We start from the raw sequence: 20,807 nt of genomic DNA on the forward strand, positions 1-20,807 counted from the left end.
TGTTGGATGCCTCGTGGAGCGGCATTATTTAGCCAAGGAGATCTGAGCAGGGGCTCTCCCCTCCTCCCTGCACCAGCCGTCCTCCTCAGCAGCAGACACGGAAGCTCGCTCAGACACTTCTTCGTCTGCAGAAACACCGTAAACAAACGCAGGGAGCTGTTTTTATGAAGGGGGCAAAAACGTCGCTGCCGCTGCAGCACGCCGACTCAAGGCAAGTGTCATCTTCTCCATCTTTTATTTCTTTGTACTTGTTATTTTGTCAACGCGATGGTGCAATATGCAACGGCGTGCACAGCTCTTACATAAAATGAACCGAGGGCAATTTGGGAACATGACACGACGTGGTACCTACGTGGATTTGCATGATTTTTGCCTGCGTGCGTTTATTTTGTTTGGACTTCTTCGCTGTGTGCGGCAGGTGTATCGGAAAGATGAAGAAATGAAGAAATGGCGAGGTAGAGACAGGGAGATGGGCAAAGGAAATCTTCCAGGAGTGTGAATACACACACGGGTTAGCGTGAGGAGGCTGCCGTGCTGGTGCGTGTCTGTTTGCGTTAAAGGGCAGACACGCAAAGCTGCGGGGAAGTTGTTGATGGAGAGGGGTGAAGGTGGAAAGGAAAAGGACGTTCACCCCCCCCCTTCGGTTTGAACGATTTCAGATGCATCCATTTAAAAATCGAATTTACTGCTAGTGAAGTATTTATTTTTACAGAGTTGCTGCGCATTTCTCATTCATTTTCCGGCTTTTTTGGTAAAGGATGGAGTGTCCACCAGAGCCGGCACAAGATTGAGCAGTGCCTTTTAAAAAGATTTTAAAATGGGGGACCCACTTCTTTTTAACTCCCTAATCCTATACTGGTCACCGTTTTATGATGGTTCCTCTTTGTACTCAGAAGACAGGTTTTCCAGTTGGAGGGTCCCGAGTTCTGCATCCAATAAGGCAGATTCACAGAAAGATAAATGTTGCAGGTATGAACTATTTATTTATACTTTTAATTGTAGCTAATTGAACCAGCTTTTAACATGTTCTTTGTCTTTTTAAATTCATAGAATAGAAAGAAATTTATCATCAGCTTGTATTGCTAATTGTGTATTTAGCACCAAGCCAAACAGCAAATCCCAATGACTTGTAGCAACAGCGTCGTCCTCAGCTCGGGTGTGATGTTATTCCCAGCTTCAACCTTCGGCTTCCCTAAGATTAACCGAATACGCCTTCATTAAAGATTTGCTGGAGTCAGAAGGAATTGCTTAAATGCCCCTGTGCAAAAATGGGCAAATATTTGTCAATATTTTGCAGAAGTTACAGTGTGCGCGAAAACGGGACTCAAGCTCAGACACAAGCAGCCGTAAAAAAAACGTAACAGCCTTTTGCATACTGCAACGATCAAACTACAGTGCCTTGCAAAAATATTCCTACCCTGTTAAGTCTGCCACCACAAAATACATTGTTGTGTGATCAGTCGCCTTCAGAAATTATTTTATTAAAATAAATCATTATTTTAATCACAGATTAAATCAAAAGTCAATAGCAGCTGCCTCAGGACAACCACTAATTGGCCTTCATGGAAAAGCGGCCAGAACATATCCGCTGTTGAAAGCTACTAGAAGACCCATGCAGCTTGCCACAAGCCATTTAGGAGACAGAGCAAACATGTGGAAAGAGGTGCTCTGTAGAAACTGTCCAAAATGAATACTTTCAACCTACCACTATTAGGCACAGTACTGTTTCTGGCAAAGACAAATATAACCCTAAACACCCCATTCTCAAGAAGAGGCATTGTGGTGGCAGCGTCATGCCACAGGAATGTTTTTCTTCAAAAGTTGGTCACAGTTAATGGGAAGATTGATGGAGCAAAATACAAGACAACCCTGAAAGAAAACATTCTCAATTAAAAGATATAAAATATTAAGATTTGTGCCCTGTGCAAGAATCCAAGTGTTCTTAGGCCCCTTAGGGATTTTGGGTTCCTAAGCATTGGCATGGTTTGGTTTACCTCGGGCTGTGTCATGACAGTTTTAACCTGCATTATAAAAGTGAAATAAAGTTTTTAAATGCATTGTCATGATTACAGGTTGTTTTTTTTTGTTGCAATGACTGCATATTTTATGTTTTATTTGAAAATCTGTTTGAAAAACATATTTGTGTTGTTTTTCAGCTTTTATCCACCAATGTGCTTGGAACCCCTACATCGTTGAGCTTTTTTTTTCCTGAAAATGGGATCATAATAAACCTCTAGAGGATCGAGAACGACTGCTAGTATGTTGCAATCCTCCTCCAGAATAGTTGAAACTTTACCCCTCTGTAAGTTTGAGGATAAGCTGCCGAGATGGGGCCTGTTCCTTGCCCTCTGCTCGGCTCTTCTCTGGCTTCCTGAGGCGGCGGAATCTACGCTGAACTGCCACACGACATGCATCTGCGCCTCAAATATCGTCAGCTGCTCCAAGAAGAATCTGAGTACGGTTCCCACTGCTCTGCCACTCTACATCGCTGTGCTGGATCTCAGTTACAACGAGATAAATGTGCTCAAAGCGGGGTGGACCCCAGTCAAGCTCCCAAATCTCCATAACCTCTTGCTCAGCCACAATAATCTTTATTCCCTTTCCACTGAAGCTTTTACAAATGTGAAGCAACTTCGCTACTTGGACCTGTCCTCCAACAAACTTCAGCAGCTGGATGAGTTTGTTTTTGAGCCTTTGGTCAACCTGGAGGTCCTCCTGCTTTACAATAACCGAATTTCCCAGATTGACAAGACGGCCTTTGCAACCATGGCTAACCTTCAGAAGCTGTACCTCAGCCAGAACAACATCACCCGCTTCCCAGGGGAGCTGATCAAAGACAGGTACCGCCTGGAAAAACTCAGCCTACTGGATGTGTCGTCCAACAAGATCGAAAATGTGCCCATAGATGACCTTAATACGCTGCCTGCCTGGATTAGAAATGGCCTCTACTTCCACAACAACCCCTTGCAGTGCAGCTGTAATCTCTACACACTCCTGACCCACTGGGTCATTCGAAAGATGAACTCTGCTGTGGACTTCAGAGACGAATACAGGTGCAAGCTGCCGAATTTACCGAAAACCCAGATTTTAGATCTAAGTGGAGAAAGCATGAACTGCAGCACGTTCAAGGAGGCAGACGAGGAGGCTTTCCTGGAGCAAACACTGGTCCTCCGCTGTGACACCAAACACCGGGACATGGCCAAGACCTGGACATTGCCCGGGAACATGACGTCTGGAGACAACCAGACAGTGAAAGTCCTGTCCAACGGGGACCTGCAGATAAGTCCGGTAAGGTATGAGGACTCTGGGACCTACACGTGCTTCGCCGCAAGCGAGAGATTTAACGAGACTATCTACATTGTGCTGAAGGTTCACAACTTCACCATGCACGGGGCCGGGGAGACTATGAACACAGCCTACACTACCTTGGTGGGCTGCCTGGCCAGTGTGGTGCTGGTGCTCATGTACCTCTACCTGACGCCGTGTCGCTGTTTCTGCTGCCCCAACAAGGGTAAGACCAGGGGCGAGGACAGCATCCACTCCTCCATGCTCAGCGTCACTCCCACCCACGGGGACCCGGCGATGAAGGCCGAGCTGAACAGGCACGTGGCGTTCATCGACTCCAAAGACTTGCAGGGCCAGAACGGCAAGGTGAACCCCAACGGGGACGAGGACAATGACGATCTGGATGGAGAGGCCGGCTCTCTCATGAAGGGCAAGAGGAAGAAATCGGTAGCAGAGTCCATTAGCTCCGTCTTCTCAGACACTCCCATGGTGGTTTGAGTCGACAATGACATTAATGGTACATTAAGAGCCATGATTTATTTAATTTAAACTCTGACTGTGACCTTGTGCAAGAAAAGGGTAGAGGGATGGATGGCGAATTCATAACAGCATGTCAAAGGGAGTTCAAAACAAACAGCCTTGTGGTGAAAGAGAACAATAAGCCGGACTCTTCCAGCGTTTCAATCTGTAGCAATTACTATTCATACTGTGAAGGAACGGAGGCATAAGCGGACTGTGGAGCCCATTAAAGAGGATGGTTATCAGCACTCAGGAAGCAATGTACTACAACGGTCTGAGAATTGTGAAAACTGCACAAGATTTCCAACAATATCTTACATTTGGTATAACTTAAAACTGTGGTTTGCTCTTAGTTACACTCATTATGATTAGAATAGACCGCATCGTATCATACCCCCTCTCTCTCAATTCAAGGACAGAAACTGACGTCACCACTCTCTGAGAAGAAGTGTCATTCACCTTGAGTTATATATAGTGACATAGCATGCCATAAAAACCCCAACATATGAGACACTACAGCTTGAGAAACATAATGAAGGTAAGAAAATATAAATTTCTCAAATTCTACACAGATAGAGGTTATTACCCTATTTTTTACCTGATCCTTGGCTGATATGGACTGATCCTGTATCCTAATCTTAGTCGTGTAGCCATGTTTGGCAGCTATTTATCACCTAAGGGGATTGCATATTTGTATGGTACACAATTATTAGGTAACCTTGTGCATTAATAATTTTGTAATAAAATGTCCCCCTTATCGTTTCTTTATATCTACAGTAAAAACCAAACGACACTTTGCGCGCCTTTCACAGGTAATCATGTGCAGGGTCGCCTGCAGATACACATAAAGCCCAGAGAGGTTTTTTTTGCTCTGATAGATTATTAACATGTTGTCTCAGTTCTGTAAACACAGAGGTACCAAAATCCTTAAAAGGACAGAGGCTGTTCTGGTTCTTGTCCGCTGAGGTGCCACATGCTGTTAAATTTTCCTCTTGGCACAGCAGCAGCATCGGTCGTGCTAATCCAGAGTTTAAAACTCAAATGCTTAATTTATGCTGTATTATGTTATTTTATTCCTTAGAAAAGAGGTGCACCTTACAGGAAAGCCGAAAGTCTATGCTTTTTTTTTTTTTATTGTTTGAATAAACAAACTTGTACTAAGATGTGATAAACAAGATGTAGTTTGAAGAATAGGGTAGGCCTCAATCAATAGTTCCCAGTGTGACACCTGAAATGTAGCCGTTTCTTTCTCTTTCGCTTGCTAGAATGTAATGTTTTGATGTACCAGCAGTAAAACGTTAGAGTCTGGGTGTCACTAAAACCTTGATGGTTTCCACATTAAAAATAAGCTTATGAATAATAAATATGAGGCTGTACATCACTGGCAGGAAAGTTTACTTTTAGCCACATCTCTTGCTCTGCTGCCGACTAAAATACAATTAACAAGGTTTTTTTTGTTTTTTTTTATGGATAGAGCTGGATTATAGAAGTGGGGTTCCTTTTAAAAGTTATATGCTTTTAATAACTTACCTGCTATAGATAACTCTCTTGGTGTCTTCAGTTGGGATAAATCCAGATTAGTTCATCCCACAAGCTGAAGCTAACAGCTAGTCCAAATGGGGAGAACACCTCTGTCATCCTAAAACAACTCCAAACTCAAAAAGGTCCTAGCCATTTACGCAAATGCTATTCAACTTTCAACCCATCGTCAGGTTTGCATCTTGGAGTTGTTTAGAGGGGTATCCGCCTGCAGGTAATGTTTCAGGCCCTCTGTCCTGGTCAGGTCCATAAATTCTTTCCTTTCTTGCCCTGATGCCAAAACCTAACACCACCCTGGACATCTAATCCTGACCCCTTTCACCTAACCTTAAACACAAACTGCATTGATACGATCTTTTATTATATGTTGTTTATCATCCTATGCGCTGTTGGGAGAGCTTGAAAAGGTTTTCTGTCACGCACAACCAGAACAAAGCAATGCAGGAACCGTGAAAGGTTTGCGAAGGTGGGGCCCTATAGTGACATTGGCTCAGCTGCTTAGATTGTGAAGCTATATATACCATTAGTTATTTAAGCAAAAGCAGATGATTATTTACAATGGAAATGTAGTTTGAAGGTGATGTGCTATGAATGATAGACTTGTGTGAAATCTGTGCTAAGAATGGAATTCCGATCAGACTGATATAATAGTAAAGTGGTGTAAAAAGTATAAATATTGTAGCGCTTTAACCAAATGCTACTTTATTCATTTTTACACTCTTACTTTGCTATAGATTTTTACTCTTGACCGGAAATATTTATGCATATTACATTAAGAATTTGTTTCACACAGGAAGATCATTGGTTGTGCGCCACCTTATAGGTCTATTTCTTGTGTAAACATTCACTGGGTTCTCTGTAAATGACTGCGTGATGCAATTATGACAATGATTTAAAATATCTATGAGATATTTTACTATGACATTTCTCAGTGGAGTTGTTTTAAGACTGTAGGTCTTGGCCTCAGTGTCTCACGGTTAGATTTAGTGTCTGGCACCAATTGGTTAGGATTTATACAAAATTAGAATAATAAGAGAATTACCTGTAGCTGGTAATCAGTAAAAAAAAACAAAAAAAAAAAAACAGGAAAAGTAGTTCACCTAAACTACTAGAATATTTTTGCATGTATGTCACTTTCCTATTATTTGAAAACAGTTTTTTCTGGAAATGTTTTACATGATTCGTTCTCAGTAGGTTTCACACAGAGAGACCATTGGTGGTGCACTGCCTCTTACCTCGATCACGTCTCCTTTCAGCCTAGTCATCAGGTGGATTCATGCTAAGGCCAGGCCTGTCCACACTAACCTGGATGATTTACAAAATAGATTTGTTTCCCACCTTCAGCTCATAAACAATTTTTTTTTAAATTATTTTTAGTTTTGGTGACAGAGTCATAGAGAGAGATTTATAAATGATTTATACGTGTGGACTGGAGCCACAACAGTGTTTTTTTTTGTTTTGTTTTTTTGTGGGTTAATCCACGTGTCTCGCATTGTCTTAACCCTGATTCCAGTAAACTTCAACTTAAGAAGGTAATGACAAAGAGGGAAAGAAAAACTTTTTTTTGAGAGAATCTTAATCTAACACTGTTTTCGCTCCGCTGCAGATCTCCCTTTTTCATTCTGATGCAGTTAAAGTCGACATTATCACCACCTGGTGCCGGACTGTAGATATTGTCCTATTTTATATTGAGAGGCTGGAAATATGAGTGTCGTTTTCTTTTTAAATCTGGAGAAAAAGTATATGTTTAATGCCTAAAGCAGAGCAGCCGGAGCAAACATGACGATGCCATGAGAGTTATCTCCTGGGGATAAGATAAATTAATAAAGCTCTTATTAGAACCTCTCTTCAAACATCCTGAAATATCCCTTAAAATGCCCATAACACGTCCTAGCATGCAAGGAACATGCTTAGAACCTTAAACACCTTGGTACGGGCCAGAGGGAGCAGTTTCATTAAACCATGCTGGGTTTTTGTTGCAGCAGAGCAAGGCCAGCTGTGTGTAAATGCTAATAGCATCTTTTGATTAGAAGACTCAGTCGGCTCGCCACGCCTTTGTCTCTTTCAACCAGCGGGGATCGATCACGTTATCGTGAGTCACTAAGGTGTATACTGACAGCCTCAGTTCAGCCCAGTTGTGTTTGCTTTGTTTGTCTTTCCGTGTCATTATAAAGTTGCCCTTTCTTAGGCTGGAAAGCAATCATTCAACCAGGCAATGAATGCGATGCCCTTTAAGTAGTCTGCAATTTGTTTGTGAGGGGATACGCCTGGAGCTTTCATCAAGTGGTTGCACTCCAACTGAGTCATATGGTTGGATAGTGCACTATAATGTATCGCTTATGCCTTTGAGTTGCTATTTAAAGCTAGACTTCGAAGCAATTAATGACATAAAATCCCATCTTTAAAACCAAAAATCAATTTACACAATGCCAGGTGCAATGTTTTTTTTTTTTTTTTTTACGCAAAATCGGTGGGATGTTCACGGTTGCTGCGTGCACCGCAGCATCTCCTAAGCGGGTGAGAAAAGGAAGTCACACTTGTCGGAGAGGTGGTGTGTGCAAATCATATCACTCTTGTCACACGCTGCAACACCGGGTGGAGAAACAGACAGCAGCAGAAAACACCAAACCACATTTTTAAAAAGCTGCATATAGAGCCCTCACAGACTGGCTGCGTTTGTCCAAGAACAGGTTTGATTTTTGCTTTTTTTTTTTTTTTCCTTCTATTTGCAGCATAAATCTGAGTCCATCCATCAGATTTCAGTGTTCTGTAACTTCAGACAGCACGAGAAGCTGAAATCACAAACACACACGGTGGCTTTTAAAGTAGCTCAGCAAATTACGAAGGGAATACGTTTCTTGTAGGACCCCGCTACATCCACTGTGTTTGTCCTCCACAGTTCAGTTCATATTGTAGTTTCTGTACAGCGATCAGTTAAGTGCTTTTGCAAAGGTTCAACCATAGAGGGAAAATCTTAGCTTTGTTTTTTTTTTTCTCCAAAGCAAATCTGCCTTTGTGTATATCTATACAAACAATATATATAAATATATATATGTATATGTATTAGGACACATTCTGCGTTCAGTATTGATTAGCTGTGTACTGTTCTAATGTACTGACTGTATTCTTGTATATTCCAATACTGTTCATTTAGAATTTTGTCTGCCTTTGTGCTAATGTTAGCTGTTCCAACATCGAAGTCTTATTATAAATGTTTATTTTTAAGCAGGGTGGGAATTAGTTATTTTTATTAAAATTTCTGGGTAAACAGAAAATGTCTGAACATGTTATCAAAATCTGCATGGAGAGAGCGCCAGTTTTTTTTTTTTTTTTCCTTCTTTCAAATTAAGGAGTATAAATCCTAATAGGCAGTGGGTAGACTGTATCCTCCAGCTATATTCAATCAGTATTGGATTCTGTTCTCGAAGCCATACAAAATGAAAAAACACAGTGCTTTAACAGACGCCATAAGACGTAGGGAGCTGCTGGCAGGTGAGCCAGGAAACACGGGAGCATTTTAAAAGCTTACTGAACAGTAGGTAAATAGATTTCCTCAGGACTATGTAATGTGTTTTAAACTTGCTCACATTTGCAGTATATTTGAAGCAAAACCCCTTAATATTTCCACACCTAGCAGAATCTTTGCTCTTAGTTTAGATAAATTCAGCCAGATTAAAAAGGGGAGAGTGCTCTCGTACTGCCCTGCTGCACACAATCATCATTCATCCATAGCTATAAAGTAGCAATCAGCCATGAGGTGGTGAGGCAGAAAGCTTGTTACTTTAACTGTGTCCACGGGATAAAAAGGGAGCTTTAAGCAGTACTGAAAGCACTGTGTTTATTGACCACAACTTTAAAGATAAGGTTGGTCACTGCCATAAAAACTCAAAAGGCCTCGTAGCTGAAGGATAATGGCTTTGCATGGTATGCTTATAAGCTTCTCTGGCTGCAGGATAGGTGCAAACTATAGGCATTAAAGAAGAGTAATATACAATAATTTGACAAAATAAAAAGATACATATTTATACCTTGTGTTGTCTTTATTTTTGTCTCCATCCCAATCATAAGGCAATTCAACTGTGTGGCTAACTATGTAATGGAGTTCAGATCTGCTGTCTGGTCCTACACGGAAAGAATCATGCTTAAGCCCTTTATAAGGTCCAACAGTGTATGTTGCTCATTATATTTAACATATAGTATCTAATTTACACCAGTGGTAGTAGAACTGCTCTAGTAGGCACATCAATGCTAATCCCTTTACATAGCTGAATGACAATCATGAGGCTTTTACTATTTTTCAGAAGTTGTGTCTTACCGCCCTCTGGTGGTAAAACATGCATTGTGAAACCAGTTGGGGGAAATATGGAGGTCCAGGACTCATGATGTGGGGCTATTTCTCAGCATATTGTACAGAAAGACTTCATTTAATTTAAGGAGTTTACAAAGAATTTATTTTTAGGACAATCATCCTAAACATGAACACTATAAATCTGATTCAGAGAAATAAAATTAAGCTGTAAGAGTGGCTCAAATAACCACAAAACTTTGGAACTGAAAATCATCTCAACAGCCTTAGAAATGTACGTACTAAGAAAAACTATGACATACTCAGTACTTGCTTTCCCCACCTTAAAGAGAAAACTGCCTTGTGAGCACATTTGTCTTTATTTGCTTTGGTGACGGAATCGAAGGATGTGTGGCATTGTTTGACTTTATCCAAGGCTACTCAACAAGCCTAAAAAACATCAAATCCACTTTTAAGTTCCTAAAGAATCACAGTTTTAAACCAGATTAATCAAAAGAAAAAGGTTAAAGTGTAACAAGCCACATGGACGACGTACTGTCACTTTGCATAATTTAGGCCCGTTAGGTATGGAAAAAAAAGCTATCAAAAAATCAATTCATGCATATTTATATAGCTGTTAGTTTGTGATATTTGACTCCGCTAATTAAGGGCAGGAGGTTAAGTCTGTATACAATATTTTTGTAACCAAATTTGTGAAATGGCTACTTAGTTTATTTTGTGAAACCTTTTTTATGGCCAGTCTTAGATTAACAGGCTATCTCTGCTTTACTTATACTTTTCTTTAATGGAAAAATTACTATTTTTGTTTTTAATTCACGGGTTATGACAACTACTCATCCAACTAGACTGGCACAGCAGGTAAGCCACATTTGTGAAGATTTAAAGTAACACAATGTTTCAGGTATGCGTTATTAACTAAACAATGTGTGTGTGTGTGTGTGGGGGGGGGGGGGGGGTGGGGTTGAAACTATGGCAGACATGGAGACAAAACGCAGAGACCACTGGGTCTTTAAGAGATTTTCAAAATAAATGACAATTTTCTTGGCAAAAATCAGTTTCCTCATAATAAAGAGCAGGTAGAGGAAAGCCAGGCACATGTGCAGTGAACTGCAGTTAGAAATAACCTAAACACATCAACTGTTATAGAAATCAGATGGATTATACAACCAAATAGGAATGCTGAAAATGCCATTGCCTGAGCATTCCCTACAAAAAGAAAGAGAAAGCATATCTTACATGAAGAGTAACAAATTTAGTTTAGAATCGTACGTTTCACATGTAAAAAGGTGACCATGCTCTTAACGGACAGAACAGAAACACTGCATTTATGTTACTTTAAACTAGAATTATTACTCTAACGGCAAATATCACTACCTCACAAAAGGGGAAACAAGCAACAATTTGAGCTTCAAATGATAATCTCACATTGGCAGTTAAACCCTAGATATTTTTTACCTGGGCTTCATCTGAACTCAACACATTCAAGTATTTTTAATAAAACTGGAACTTTTTTATTAATAAACTTATCAGCCCTGAGTTTTTTTTTTTTTTTTTTTAAATATAATCAATGGCAGAAATTATGTATTGTACAAAGATACTGTACATCTGTGGCAGCCTCTGAAAAAAGGGTCACTCCATAGTGGATGTTTGGGTAAACAGCTGTTAAACCAGGTTTTGTTTTGTAGTTTTACCCACAGGGGTCCCACGAAGGGGCTTTGTTATCTATGAACGCAATAAAACAAAGTTAGCATCCATTAGTATCTAGAGGGTCGGTTCGTGTAGATTTTTGGCTAAACAATACGTTTTAGTAACTTTTTGAAATTAGTTTGACATCATACATTTGTGATGGCAACAAAAAAAAAAAAAAACGTAAAATGAGAATCAGTCCTGCAAAAAGCGCAGTCAGTTGTACACATCAGACTGTAGAAACGAGGAAGCCGAGCAGTTACGATGGCGTGGCTCCAGCTTCAAGGTTGGCAGGCTGGTTTGTCTTGTGGAAAGGGGTTTCTTTGTATATAAACCAACAGTTTCCCGCCCACAGGATGAGGTTAAGGAATCCAAAAATCTGCAGAGGAGTTAAGACATAATATGAATACAATGGCAATGCAAATCAATAAACAATTGTAAAGGGGAAGAAAAATTACTACTCTGGTGCCCTATGGTGCGTTCACACCGAATGCGGTTTCTGCAAAATTTCACAAACGATGACACCGGCTTCACCGTGTCATCAAATAGGAGACGCTTCTATCCGCTCTATTCAACTCTGCAGGGTGGACCGGGGGTTTTACCGAGTGACTCACAGTGCTGTACGGGGAAAACTAAACAACAACACCGCCGTCGTCCGTGAGGGTCTACCAGATCCGGAGCTACGGCCGGATTGCTTCCCGCGGTGCTTTTGTCTGTCCAGGATCTGAAACCGTTATCGCACTTCAGGGACGGATCACCCGTACAACAGAGGTAAGGACAGCGGGAGAACAGACAGAGCAGGCGACCGGCTACAGAAGCGGCGGCTGGACAGACCAGTTATGGAGCTACAAGAGGAGGACGACTGATGAATGACATAACGCTCCTTTTAAGGGCTAAATTAAAAGGTTTTACTTTTAAAAGCCACCCACAAGCCTCTAAAGAGCCCTCCTTACTTCATCTCATGTCAACATACATTTTTCTATCTCCCATTTTGAAGAAAAAAAAAATAGCTTAGTCTCTGCCGCGCTACTTCACCGTGTGTAACAACAACAGCCAGTCCCCGATTGGTTGCCGCGACGCGATTTGACAGAGAAGTTCAGAAATTTGAACCTCGGCGAAAGTCACCGCTTCCCTCGTTCCGTGCGTCCCGCTCCAAACGAGCGGGTCGCACCGCGGGCCGCTTCACCGCGCCTGACTGCACCTTTTGCATGAGATAATACGTAAATCCCCCGCTCAGAACTCCTTAACCACATTCGGTGTAAACGCACCATTACAGGTTTCACTGTAATGGTTCTTCTACACTGCGTGTGGCAAGCTACAAGCGTGAAGTTTGCTGTCTTTTTTCCCCCCCAGCAACAACTTTCTTTTTGCCAGTCTCGCAATGCGGGACAGATTTGTGGAGTGCATTAGTGCATTTGTGACTATTAGTTGTCACAAATGCCACATTTTTTTTCAAATTCTTTTCCATTTTTGGAAACCATGATTCTTTTTACCTGCACTTCACAAGTATGCCTACCACCCACATAAAACAGGACACACTGTGGAACAGTTTAAGTTATAAAAAACTTTTACAAATAACTATGTCTGATCTTGAGCAGTCCACACAAGCTTTTAAAGAAAGAAATAAGTTGTGTTAAGACTCACCACGGAAGAATTTAATTTGCCCATGGCGGGAGTAGCTCCTGCGGTGCATTTCACGTCACCCTGGCAAAAAGGTAAACTGATGAGCGTTAGAGGATTTGTGGCCGATTTGACATCAGTCAAGCCTTTGGCCCAGGCAGAGGATGATACCAGCCACAGGAAGGCCAAGGCTGCAGTCACCAACAGATCCTAAGCAAACAGGAAACAAAGAATAAGTATTAAAAAACAGGCTCTAACACTGCAAAGCAGGTTTAATAGATCTGTTTTTGTTTTTTTTATCCAATATGTCTAAACCAAGGGTGACCAAACTTTTTGGCACATGGGTTGAAATTGTCAAGTCAAAAGCACTTGAGGCCCTAGAAATGAAAACATAATAAAAAAAAAAAGAAACAAAAATGTGAATGTTTTTTTTCCATCTCCTCTACAAAAAAATGATAATTTTAAATAAACAAATTTTCTGTAGGAAAGGGATGTGTAAGTCATTGAAAATGCAAAGGTTTAAAATAATTTTGCACATTTTCCTTCTTAAAGGATGGTCATCCATACTTCACATCGATTTACCATCAAATTAAAGTGAAGGTAAAACATGCGGTTACTAAAAGAAACGCTTTGTGTTGTACCCAAGATTTTCCATTGTAACTTTTTAATATTGCCACAAAAATAAGTTTTCAAAAATGTCCCGGGATGTCCAAGGGATTACAGAATGCTTGTTAAAAAAATGCTCTATTTAGGCAATTTATAAAATGGAGAATGAAAAACAATGAACATAAGTATAAATTATATAAAGAATTTGTATTATTAGGAAATGTAAAAGATTATTACAACAACATAGTAGATGATATATATATATATATATATATATATATATATATATATATATATATATATATATATATATATATATATATAATAAATAGAATTATTAGAAACAAACCAAAGCTACATTTCTGATTTTCTCTGATTTTTCTCTGATTTTAATATGACTGTTATAAATAAGAATGAGGTGGTTAAAAGACTTAATGATTTCTTTGTCAGCGTGGGTTCAAATCTGGCAAAATAAATTAGCAATACACCATCTAAGCAGAACAATCCCTCTGAAAACGGTAGAAGAATGAGATTAATGAAATAGTTCATAAATGTAAAGGTAAACTTTCAACAGATTGCAATATTGATATGGACTATAATAAAGAAAGAAGTCGACGAAATTGTGTCTCCAATAATATTTATGTAATAATTTTGTACTAATTAAGAATACAATATTTCCATCTGCATCGGTATTTGGCCCACCAGCACGAATCTTTCTTGAAATGCAGTGGAGGGACCGGACAAACTCAGTACAGGGGCCGCACCTTGGGCACGCCTGGTCTAAACCAAACATAACACGGAACATCACACTTTAGTAGTGAGATGTAGCTGTTTATTAACTCTGTTAATTGGCCAAGGGTTACTCACTGGATGTGTGCGCGCATGTAAAACACACTAAGAGGAAGAAAGCTTACCCTGGGAAAATAGGAGCCAGTAAAGGCACAAATTTCCCCCATTTTATCAATATCAAAGAAAGATGATGAAAGCATAGATGTATCCAAAACATTTTTATGTTAATTCTTTTAAGAAGCTGGAGACTCGTTTTTTAGACTGGCTTTTTTTCTAGTTTTATGCTGTATGATGATACATCTGCACTGTTTTTATCTCTTCTTGTGAAAGGTGAATATACATAAAATGTACTTATCATTGCATGTTTTCTTTTATTAAAGGCTGCAGATGTAAATGCTGGACATCAGACAAAGTTTGAATCTTAATCTCAATTTAATCTTAAAGTATCTGCTCATCTGTTTTTGACAGGACAAACAAGAAATAAAATGAACTCTTGGTTTTTTTCCTTTTTCTTTACTGGTTGCTGATGAGACCAGAACATGAACAAACTAAGGAGTTATTGTATATCACTGTTTGTTTTCTCCCATCCAGAAAGTAATATTAAATAAGACAGGGATGGAGAAGCTTCTCTAAGCCGATGTTTTCTGTAAGCAATAGATTCCTTGTGTTGTGGCCAAGCTTCCTCACAGTCACATGCATTACTAACTTTTGGCAACACAACATTGCTCCTCGAGTGTCACCCCTGGTGCTTGCTGACAGAAACCTTTGCACAACACTGATGTCCTTCATTGGCTTGTAAACCACACCCTTCCCAGTCCTTCACTCACGCAGCTCTGTTACAAGTTCTCCGAACTCAAGTCGGGTTCCAGCATGAAACGAGCCCTGTAAAGCAAGGGTGTCCAAGCTGCAGGCCAACGGCCATTCGTAGCCCTTAGAATAATTTTGTGCCTGGAGACCAAGGTGCATAACAATAAAACCACAACAACAAAATAATTCAGTTAAAACAACAACATTAAAAGCTTTTTCTTTTTTTTTTTTTTTAACAAATGCATCTTCAATTTGCTTTTTTGCCCAGTTTGGTGTTGGTACAAAGGTCCAAAGGAAGCTGATTCCAGAAAGTGGACGCCATCGTAATCTGGAACCAGGTCCCCCAGTATTTAAGGTTGGTCCTTGGAACATCCAGTAAAACCTGGCTGGATGACCTCATGGACCTGCCGCGCACACAAACTCTTAGAAGTTCATATAAATAACGGCGTGCAAGGACGTTTGGAGATTTTTTATATATATATATATATATATATATATATAGATATATATATATATATATATATATATATATATATATATATATATATATATATATATATATATATATATATATATATATACACACACACTCTTTCTGTATTTAAAGCTAGTAATGGTGAAATAGATCCAGTCATTCTGAAAAAAAAAAAAAAAAGCAAAAAAAAAACATTTGTGCTTAAACTTCCTTTCAGGAAAAGAACAGAGGAAATCCAAGCACACGTACCATGACGGGACCACGAGTGGATTCTCTGTACAAGTGCTGATAGCCCAGATAGAGGATTAAGGAGGCGGTGCAGTAGAGGAAAGCCAGGACCCCGATGCAGACGTAGAACTGGGCGGAGGACGAGTGATCCCCAGTCAGGTAGAAGCTATTGTAGGTTGTTATGTTGGTTGTACAGTTGATGACCTGATAGCTATGCTGCATCAACCTTTGCACACAAACAGACAACAGATTACATTTTTTTAGCAAACCACTGAGTTTTAAACAGCATTATGAGAAGGCTAAAATCTTTAGTCATTCCCTTCCGGCGATAAAAAGTCCTTTTGAATGAGATGCCAGACAAAGTCCTGGATTTTCTTTTTATATATATCTATACAGTGTACAATAGTACAATCCCACCCCTCCACCACATGTTGCCACACACTGTCAGTACAGTTCAGATATTTAAAAATATTTCCGATCACAAAGAATTATCAAAACGTGGGACAAAAAAAGTTATTTAACGTCTTTGACGTATGTGTGTCTTGATTTGCTTCGATTCTGACGTGTATTGGGATCAAGGGTGTGTAATTCACAGCGTTCTGCAGCCAGAAGGTGGGTGGAACGACAGCTTTGCTACGAAAACACCATCTTACTTGTTCATTTTTATATTTTTTTTAAACCCACTCATTCAACTAAATGGCTGGGAAATTAGACATCAACGTTCTTTGAGCATCCTGAAGCGTTGAGATAAGTATTATCAGTAATTATCAGAAAGCAGGGCAAGCCCTCAGTTTCACGGTCAGGTCCATGCAGCCAGCATGCCAAAGTGTCGGGATAGCATATGGCTAGAGTAATTAACAATATTGGATCATTGCCACAACATTTGTTTCCTAGTAGCATTACTCCTGTAGCAGAGGTTCCAGTGTGCAGTGCACCTGTTTGACAAAAAAATATCTGTGGTAGTCTGGCTAACCTAATTTAGGCTACGTTCATACTGCAGGTCTCAATGTTCCAATTCATATGTTTGCTGATTTTTTTAAAATGTGGTCATTCATACTACAAATTAAAATGTGACCACTGCGAGACCTCTGAGCGTTTAACAACCCCAAAGGGCCCAGCAGGCGCAGGAGAACGTAGATGTCACACAACAGCGCACCGTCTACGGAAGTAATAACACTTGTGACCGTTACAAGAAGTGTTTAAAAAAAACGAATAAAAAGTAATATAGCAGACAGTGAATATCAATATTTATTTAGCAAAGGGAGCCGACGATATTATGACCACATAGGAAACAAGCCGAAGAAAGGTAAGAAAAAAAGAGAGCACAACTAATAACAGCCTTTTGTGGAGCAGTGATTGCTACTGTTGTAGTGTCTGTGAGGATGTGTAGTGAGAGCCTGGACAGTGACGTAAAAGACAGATAAAGACTTTTAAATCTATCGAATTTACCGCATTAAATAAAAAGTGGCACAAAACAGATAGGTCACTCTCATGGCAAAAAGATCAGAGTTGGGTCGGATTTGCCTGACTTGGAGAACAACCTGTGTGTGCTACAGTCAAATGTGCAGTAAGGTGATGTCAGAGCATCGTTGTGTTGTCCTAAGCTAATAAAACAAAAAGCAGGTACACAATAACGTGAGAGGGGATTAAAGGGGCTTTCAATGTGAGGTTACTGAAACACAAACTGATCCCTCACCTGTAGTGGACATTTAGTTTGGGGGGAGGGGGGGTGAATAAATCCACCGAACTGTCGTAAGGTAGCAGCTAGTCAGACGGACAGTCTATTTTAGCAAACGTAGAACAACTCCCAACTGAAAAATGTCCCAACCCGTGGTATTACACACCAAGTTAGATGCCTGATAGGACCGATGACTACAGCAGGAAAAAAAAAATTATACATTCCCCAGAGGTTATCCAACCACAGGAGAGACCAGCCCCTGCCTAGAGGCGAAAGGCTGTGATTTTGCTGGAACACACCTGAACGGGTAGTTGAATTCTGGGTGTACTTCCTCAAGCTTCCTTCCATTGCACTGGATGTTGAAGCTGGTGGAGCCGCTGTAACCTCCAGTCGTAGCAAAGGCGAAAATGGAAAACAGCTGTAACCACAGAGGGAAGATAAGAGAGGATGCAGATGGAGGGGGGGAAAAAAAGGAGGAAGAGTGTTGAAATGAAGAATGCTGCTCTAACAGTCACACACACACGTCCACACTTCCTTATAAAAAAGTGACAGGAAGTCCAGATCATATAATTTAGAATGCATGGTTCACAATAAACAAATACAATAAACGTGATGGGGTGAAATTTGAATAGGGAGATCGTGGAAGCTGCAAATGCTTGGTGGGATTATTGCAATATTTGTCTACTCTGCACACTTTTGTCGCTCCAGAGCTGCACAGAGGCTTTAGCATGATTCAGTCTGACATACCGTGCAACATTCCTCATTTAACCTCAAATAATGCCTCCTCTGGGCGCGGGGAGGGTCATAAGACCGACTGCCTAATCAATTTGTGAGACATTTTCTGGCAAGCAGAGATGAGCTGCCCACGTAGAAAACTCAAACACACACACACACCCAGCACCATATAAACTTGGCCATATGGTGGTGGTGGGGGGGAAATAGTCCCGCAAAACTCACCCATTCCAGCAAACGGATGAACGCTAAAGGCTCTTTCAGAGGTCCAAAGTCGAGAGTGAATCCTGATGAGAGCACTTTCTGATAAAACAAGCAAAAAACAAAAACAGAATAACTTAGAACATGAAAGCTAATCTACTACCGAGGTGGATTTCCGAGAGAGAGAGAGAGAGAAAAGGGGAGGAGGGTGTACAGGTTGAAAAACAAAACTCTTAGTCTACGCTGGTCGCCTCTGAGTGTTTTTGGGCTCTTGTGTAGTCGCTGTTACCTGAGCTACGGATTCCATGTTCTGCCCGAAACGAAAAAAATAACCCACTAATAAAACTTCTCCGCTCCCTTTCGGCCTTGCAGCTCCGTGCAGGCTCCTTGTGTCGCGTCAAACTTTTCAGCGACTGACACGTGATCGCAGACGTTTGAGGCTCGTGGGAGAGAGGGACGGTAGAGGGCGCTGCTGAGACAGGGAGAGATAATAAACTGGGTTAGTTTTTTAGGTTGTTTTTTTTACACATCACGTAGACTCGAACTTAATCGTTATACAAAACATACACCCTACACTGGAGTTTTATTGAGAAGAAAATTCTTAAAGAGGGAACATTATATCACGTTTTCCTAAATTGCTTCGTCTCTAATGCAACATCAGACTGCAGACGAATGTTTACATTTGTAGAAGCGATAATGATAATGCGTCTGAAAACCTATACGTATTGACTTAGAGCTTGACAAACTGTCTCCTGAAAAACGGGATTTAACTAGTGGCACACCAGACAAACTTTTTCTTTTTCTTTTGCAGCACTAAAGGTCTTGTTAACGATGCGGACTCCAAAATGCTCAAAATGAAATAAATAAACGCCATGAAATACCTATATGAATAAATAATAGATTAACATGTAACATGACAGTGAAATTGTGAAATAACTTAATGTATAAATAAAACGCCAGTCTCTATGATTTGCAGGTTTGGAACCGCCAACTTACTTTCTGCATCTGGTTGTCCTGTCCTACTTATTGCATGGGGAGCAAAACGGCGGGTCACACTGGTAACCAAAGCACCGTGAATGGGGTCCGGAGTTTCTTTGTGGGGATGGGAGAAATGAAACAAAAGAATAACTGTCTCTCTCTGCAGCACTTGAAAGCCATTCCTCTCAGATAGGCACATGACATCCTGTTGTAACTGTGCCAAAAGGCACCTGAATGACTCTCAAACCTCAACGCATTCACTGATGGGAAGTTGTGTTTCGCCAGTAGCCAGAATAAAGGACATATTTGCACAATGTACACCACAGTCCTGACTGAAAAGTTGTTTTTCTGCATTCTCTATTGTTAATTTAACCACATAATGAGATATTGTTTTTAACAAGTGTAATAAATTGTGTAACGCTCCTTAAAAATCTGTATACTTCAATTTAACATTAACTCAGGTCAGCCCCAGGATTCTTGTTTCAGTAATTTACATTACCTTTTTCACCTTTACTAATCTCATTTAATTTGAAAACACTATGAGCAGGGTTAAAAAACATGATGAGTTGTTGCAGATTCATTTTGAAATGACTAGATGCAGTGAGTTCTAATAGTCGGGTAAAGTCATGTTGCTTACTACGAATAAGATGAAAGGCCAGTGTTTTTTTAAGGTTGCTACCAAATGTCAACCCAATAGCTTCTGTAACTTTAAAAACTGTCTTTAATTTAAAATAAAATACCTATATGTTTCTTTCATAGTGCAATAGCCCACCTGAAGAGTGTCTGAAAAATCTCTATTTGTAGGGTCAGATGGTGCAATCACGTTCCCCTCAAACTTGCATTACATCCACCGACTTCGAAGTAAGTTTATAACAATTTTATGAAGTTTATAGTTCTAGTTTATAACTGAAGTGGAAGAAAAATTACACAATGTTTTGAAAAGGTTTGAAAAACTGCAATTGTTTTGTCTCTATTGGCTTCCCCACAGGCCTCCCCACAGCATGATGCTCCCATTGCTATGTTTTACGATGGGCTTGGTGTGTTTAGGCTCATGTGCGATGTTAGTTTAGACTAATTACAAATTACATGATTTTTGAAAGCAACTGGTTGCACTGGATTTTATTTTGATGCATCAGAGTCAGGAGGGCTAAATATATATATATAAAAAAACGTTTTAAAAAAAACATGATTCATTGCTTTTCCACCTCACACTAATGGTCTACTTTTTCTTTTTGGTCTACCCTATAAATATCCAATACAACACACTGAAATTATGTAATGCACCAAAGTTTGAAAAACTACTAGGAGTATAAATACATGGTATGAATACAAAATATGTAGGTCTTGGCAACATTTTG

General features: G+C 40.0%; 2 protein-coding genes across 2 annotated transcripts; one reads left to right on the forward strand and one right to left on the reverse strand.

The window, feature by feature from the left end:
* The first annotated feature begins 887 nt into the window (after positions 1-887).
* amigo1 (adhesion molecule with Ig-like domain 1) lies at positions 888-8,335 on the forward strand. Its single transcript, XM_012870655.3, has 2 exons — positions 888-969; positions 2,157-8,335. The coding sequence occupies exon 2, from the start codon at positions 2,260-2,262 to the stop codon at positions 3,781-3,783; it is 1,524 nt and encodes a 507-aa protein (XP_012726109.2). The 5' UTR covers positions 888-969; positions 2,157-2,259; the 3' UTR covers positions 3,784-8,335.
* Positions 8,336-9,364: 1,029 nt separating this feature from the next.
* sypl2b (synaptophysin-like 2b) lies at positions 9,365-18,940 on the reverse strand. Its single transcript, XM_012870617.3, has 6 exons — positions 18,761-18,940; positions 18,496-18,573; positions 17,838-17,956; positions 15,882-16,086; positions 12,980-13,165; positions 9,365-11,714 (listed from the first exon to the last, which is right to left on the reverse strand). Exons 1-6 carry the CDS (start codon positions 18,776-18,778, stop codon positions 11,595-11,597), a joined length of 726 nt encoding a protein of 241 aa, XP_012726071.2. The 5' UTR covers positions 18,779-18,940; the 3' UTR covers positions 9,365-11,594.
* Between the last annotated feature and the right edge of the window lie 1,867 nt (positions 18,941-20,807).

This window comes from Fundulus heteroclitus, chromosome 1 (genome assembly GCF_011125445.2).
Source record: "Fundulus heteroclitus isolate FHET01 chromosome 1, MU-UCD_Fhet_4.1, whole genome shotgun sequence".
Classification (NCBI taxonomy): Eukaryota; Metazoa; Chordata; class Actinopteri; order Cyprinodontiformes; family Fundulidae; genus Fundulus; species Fundulus heteroclitus.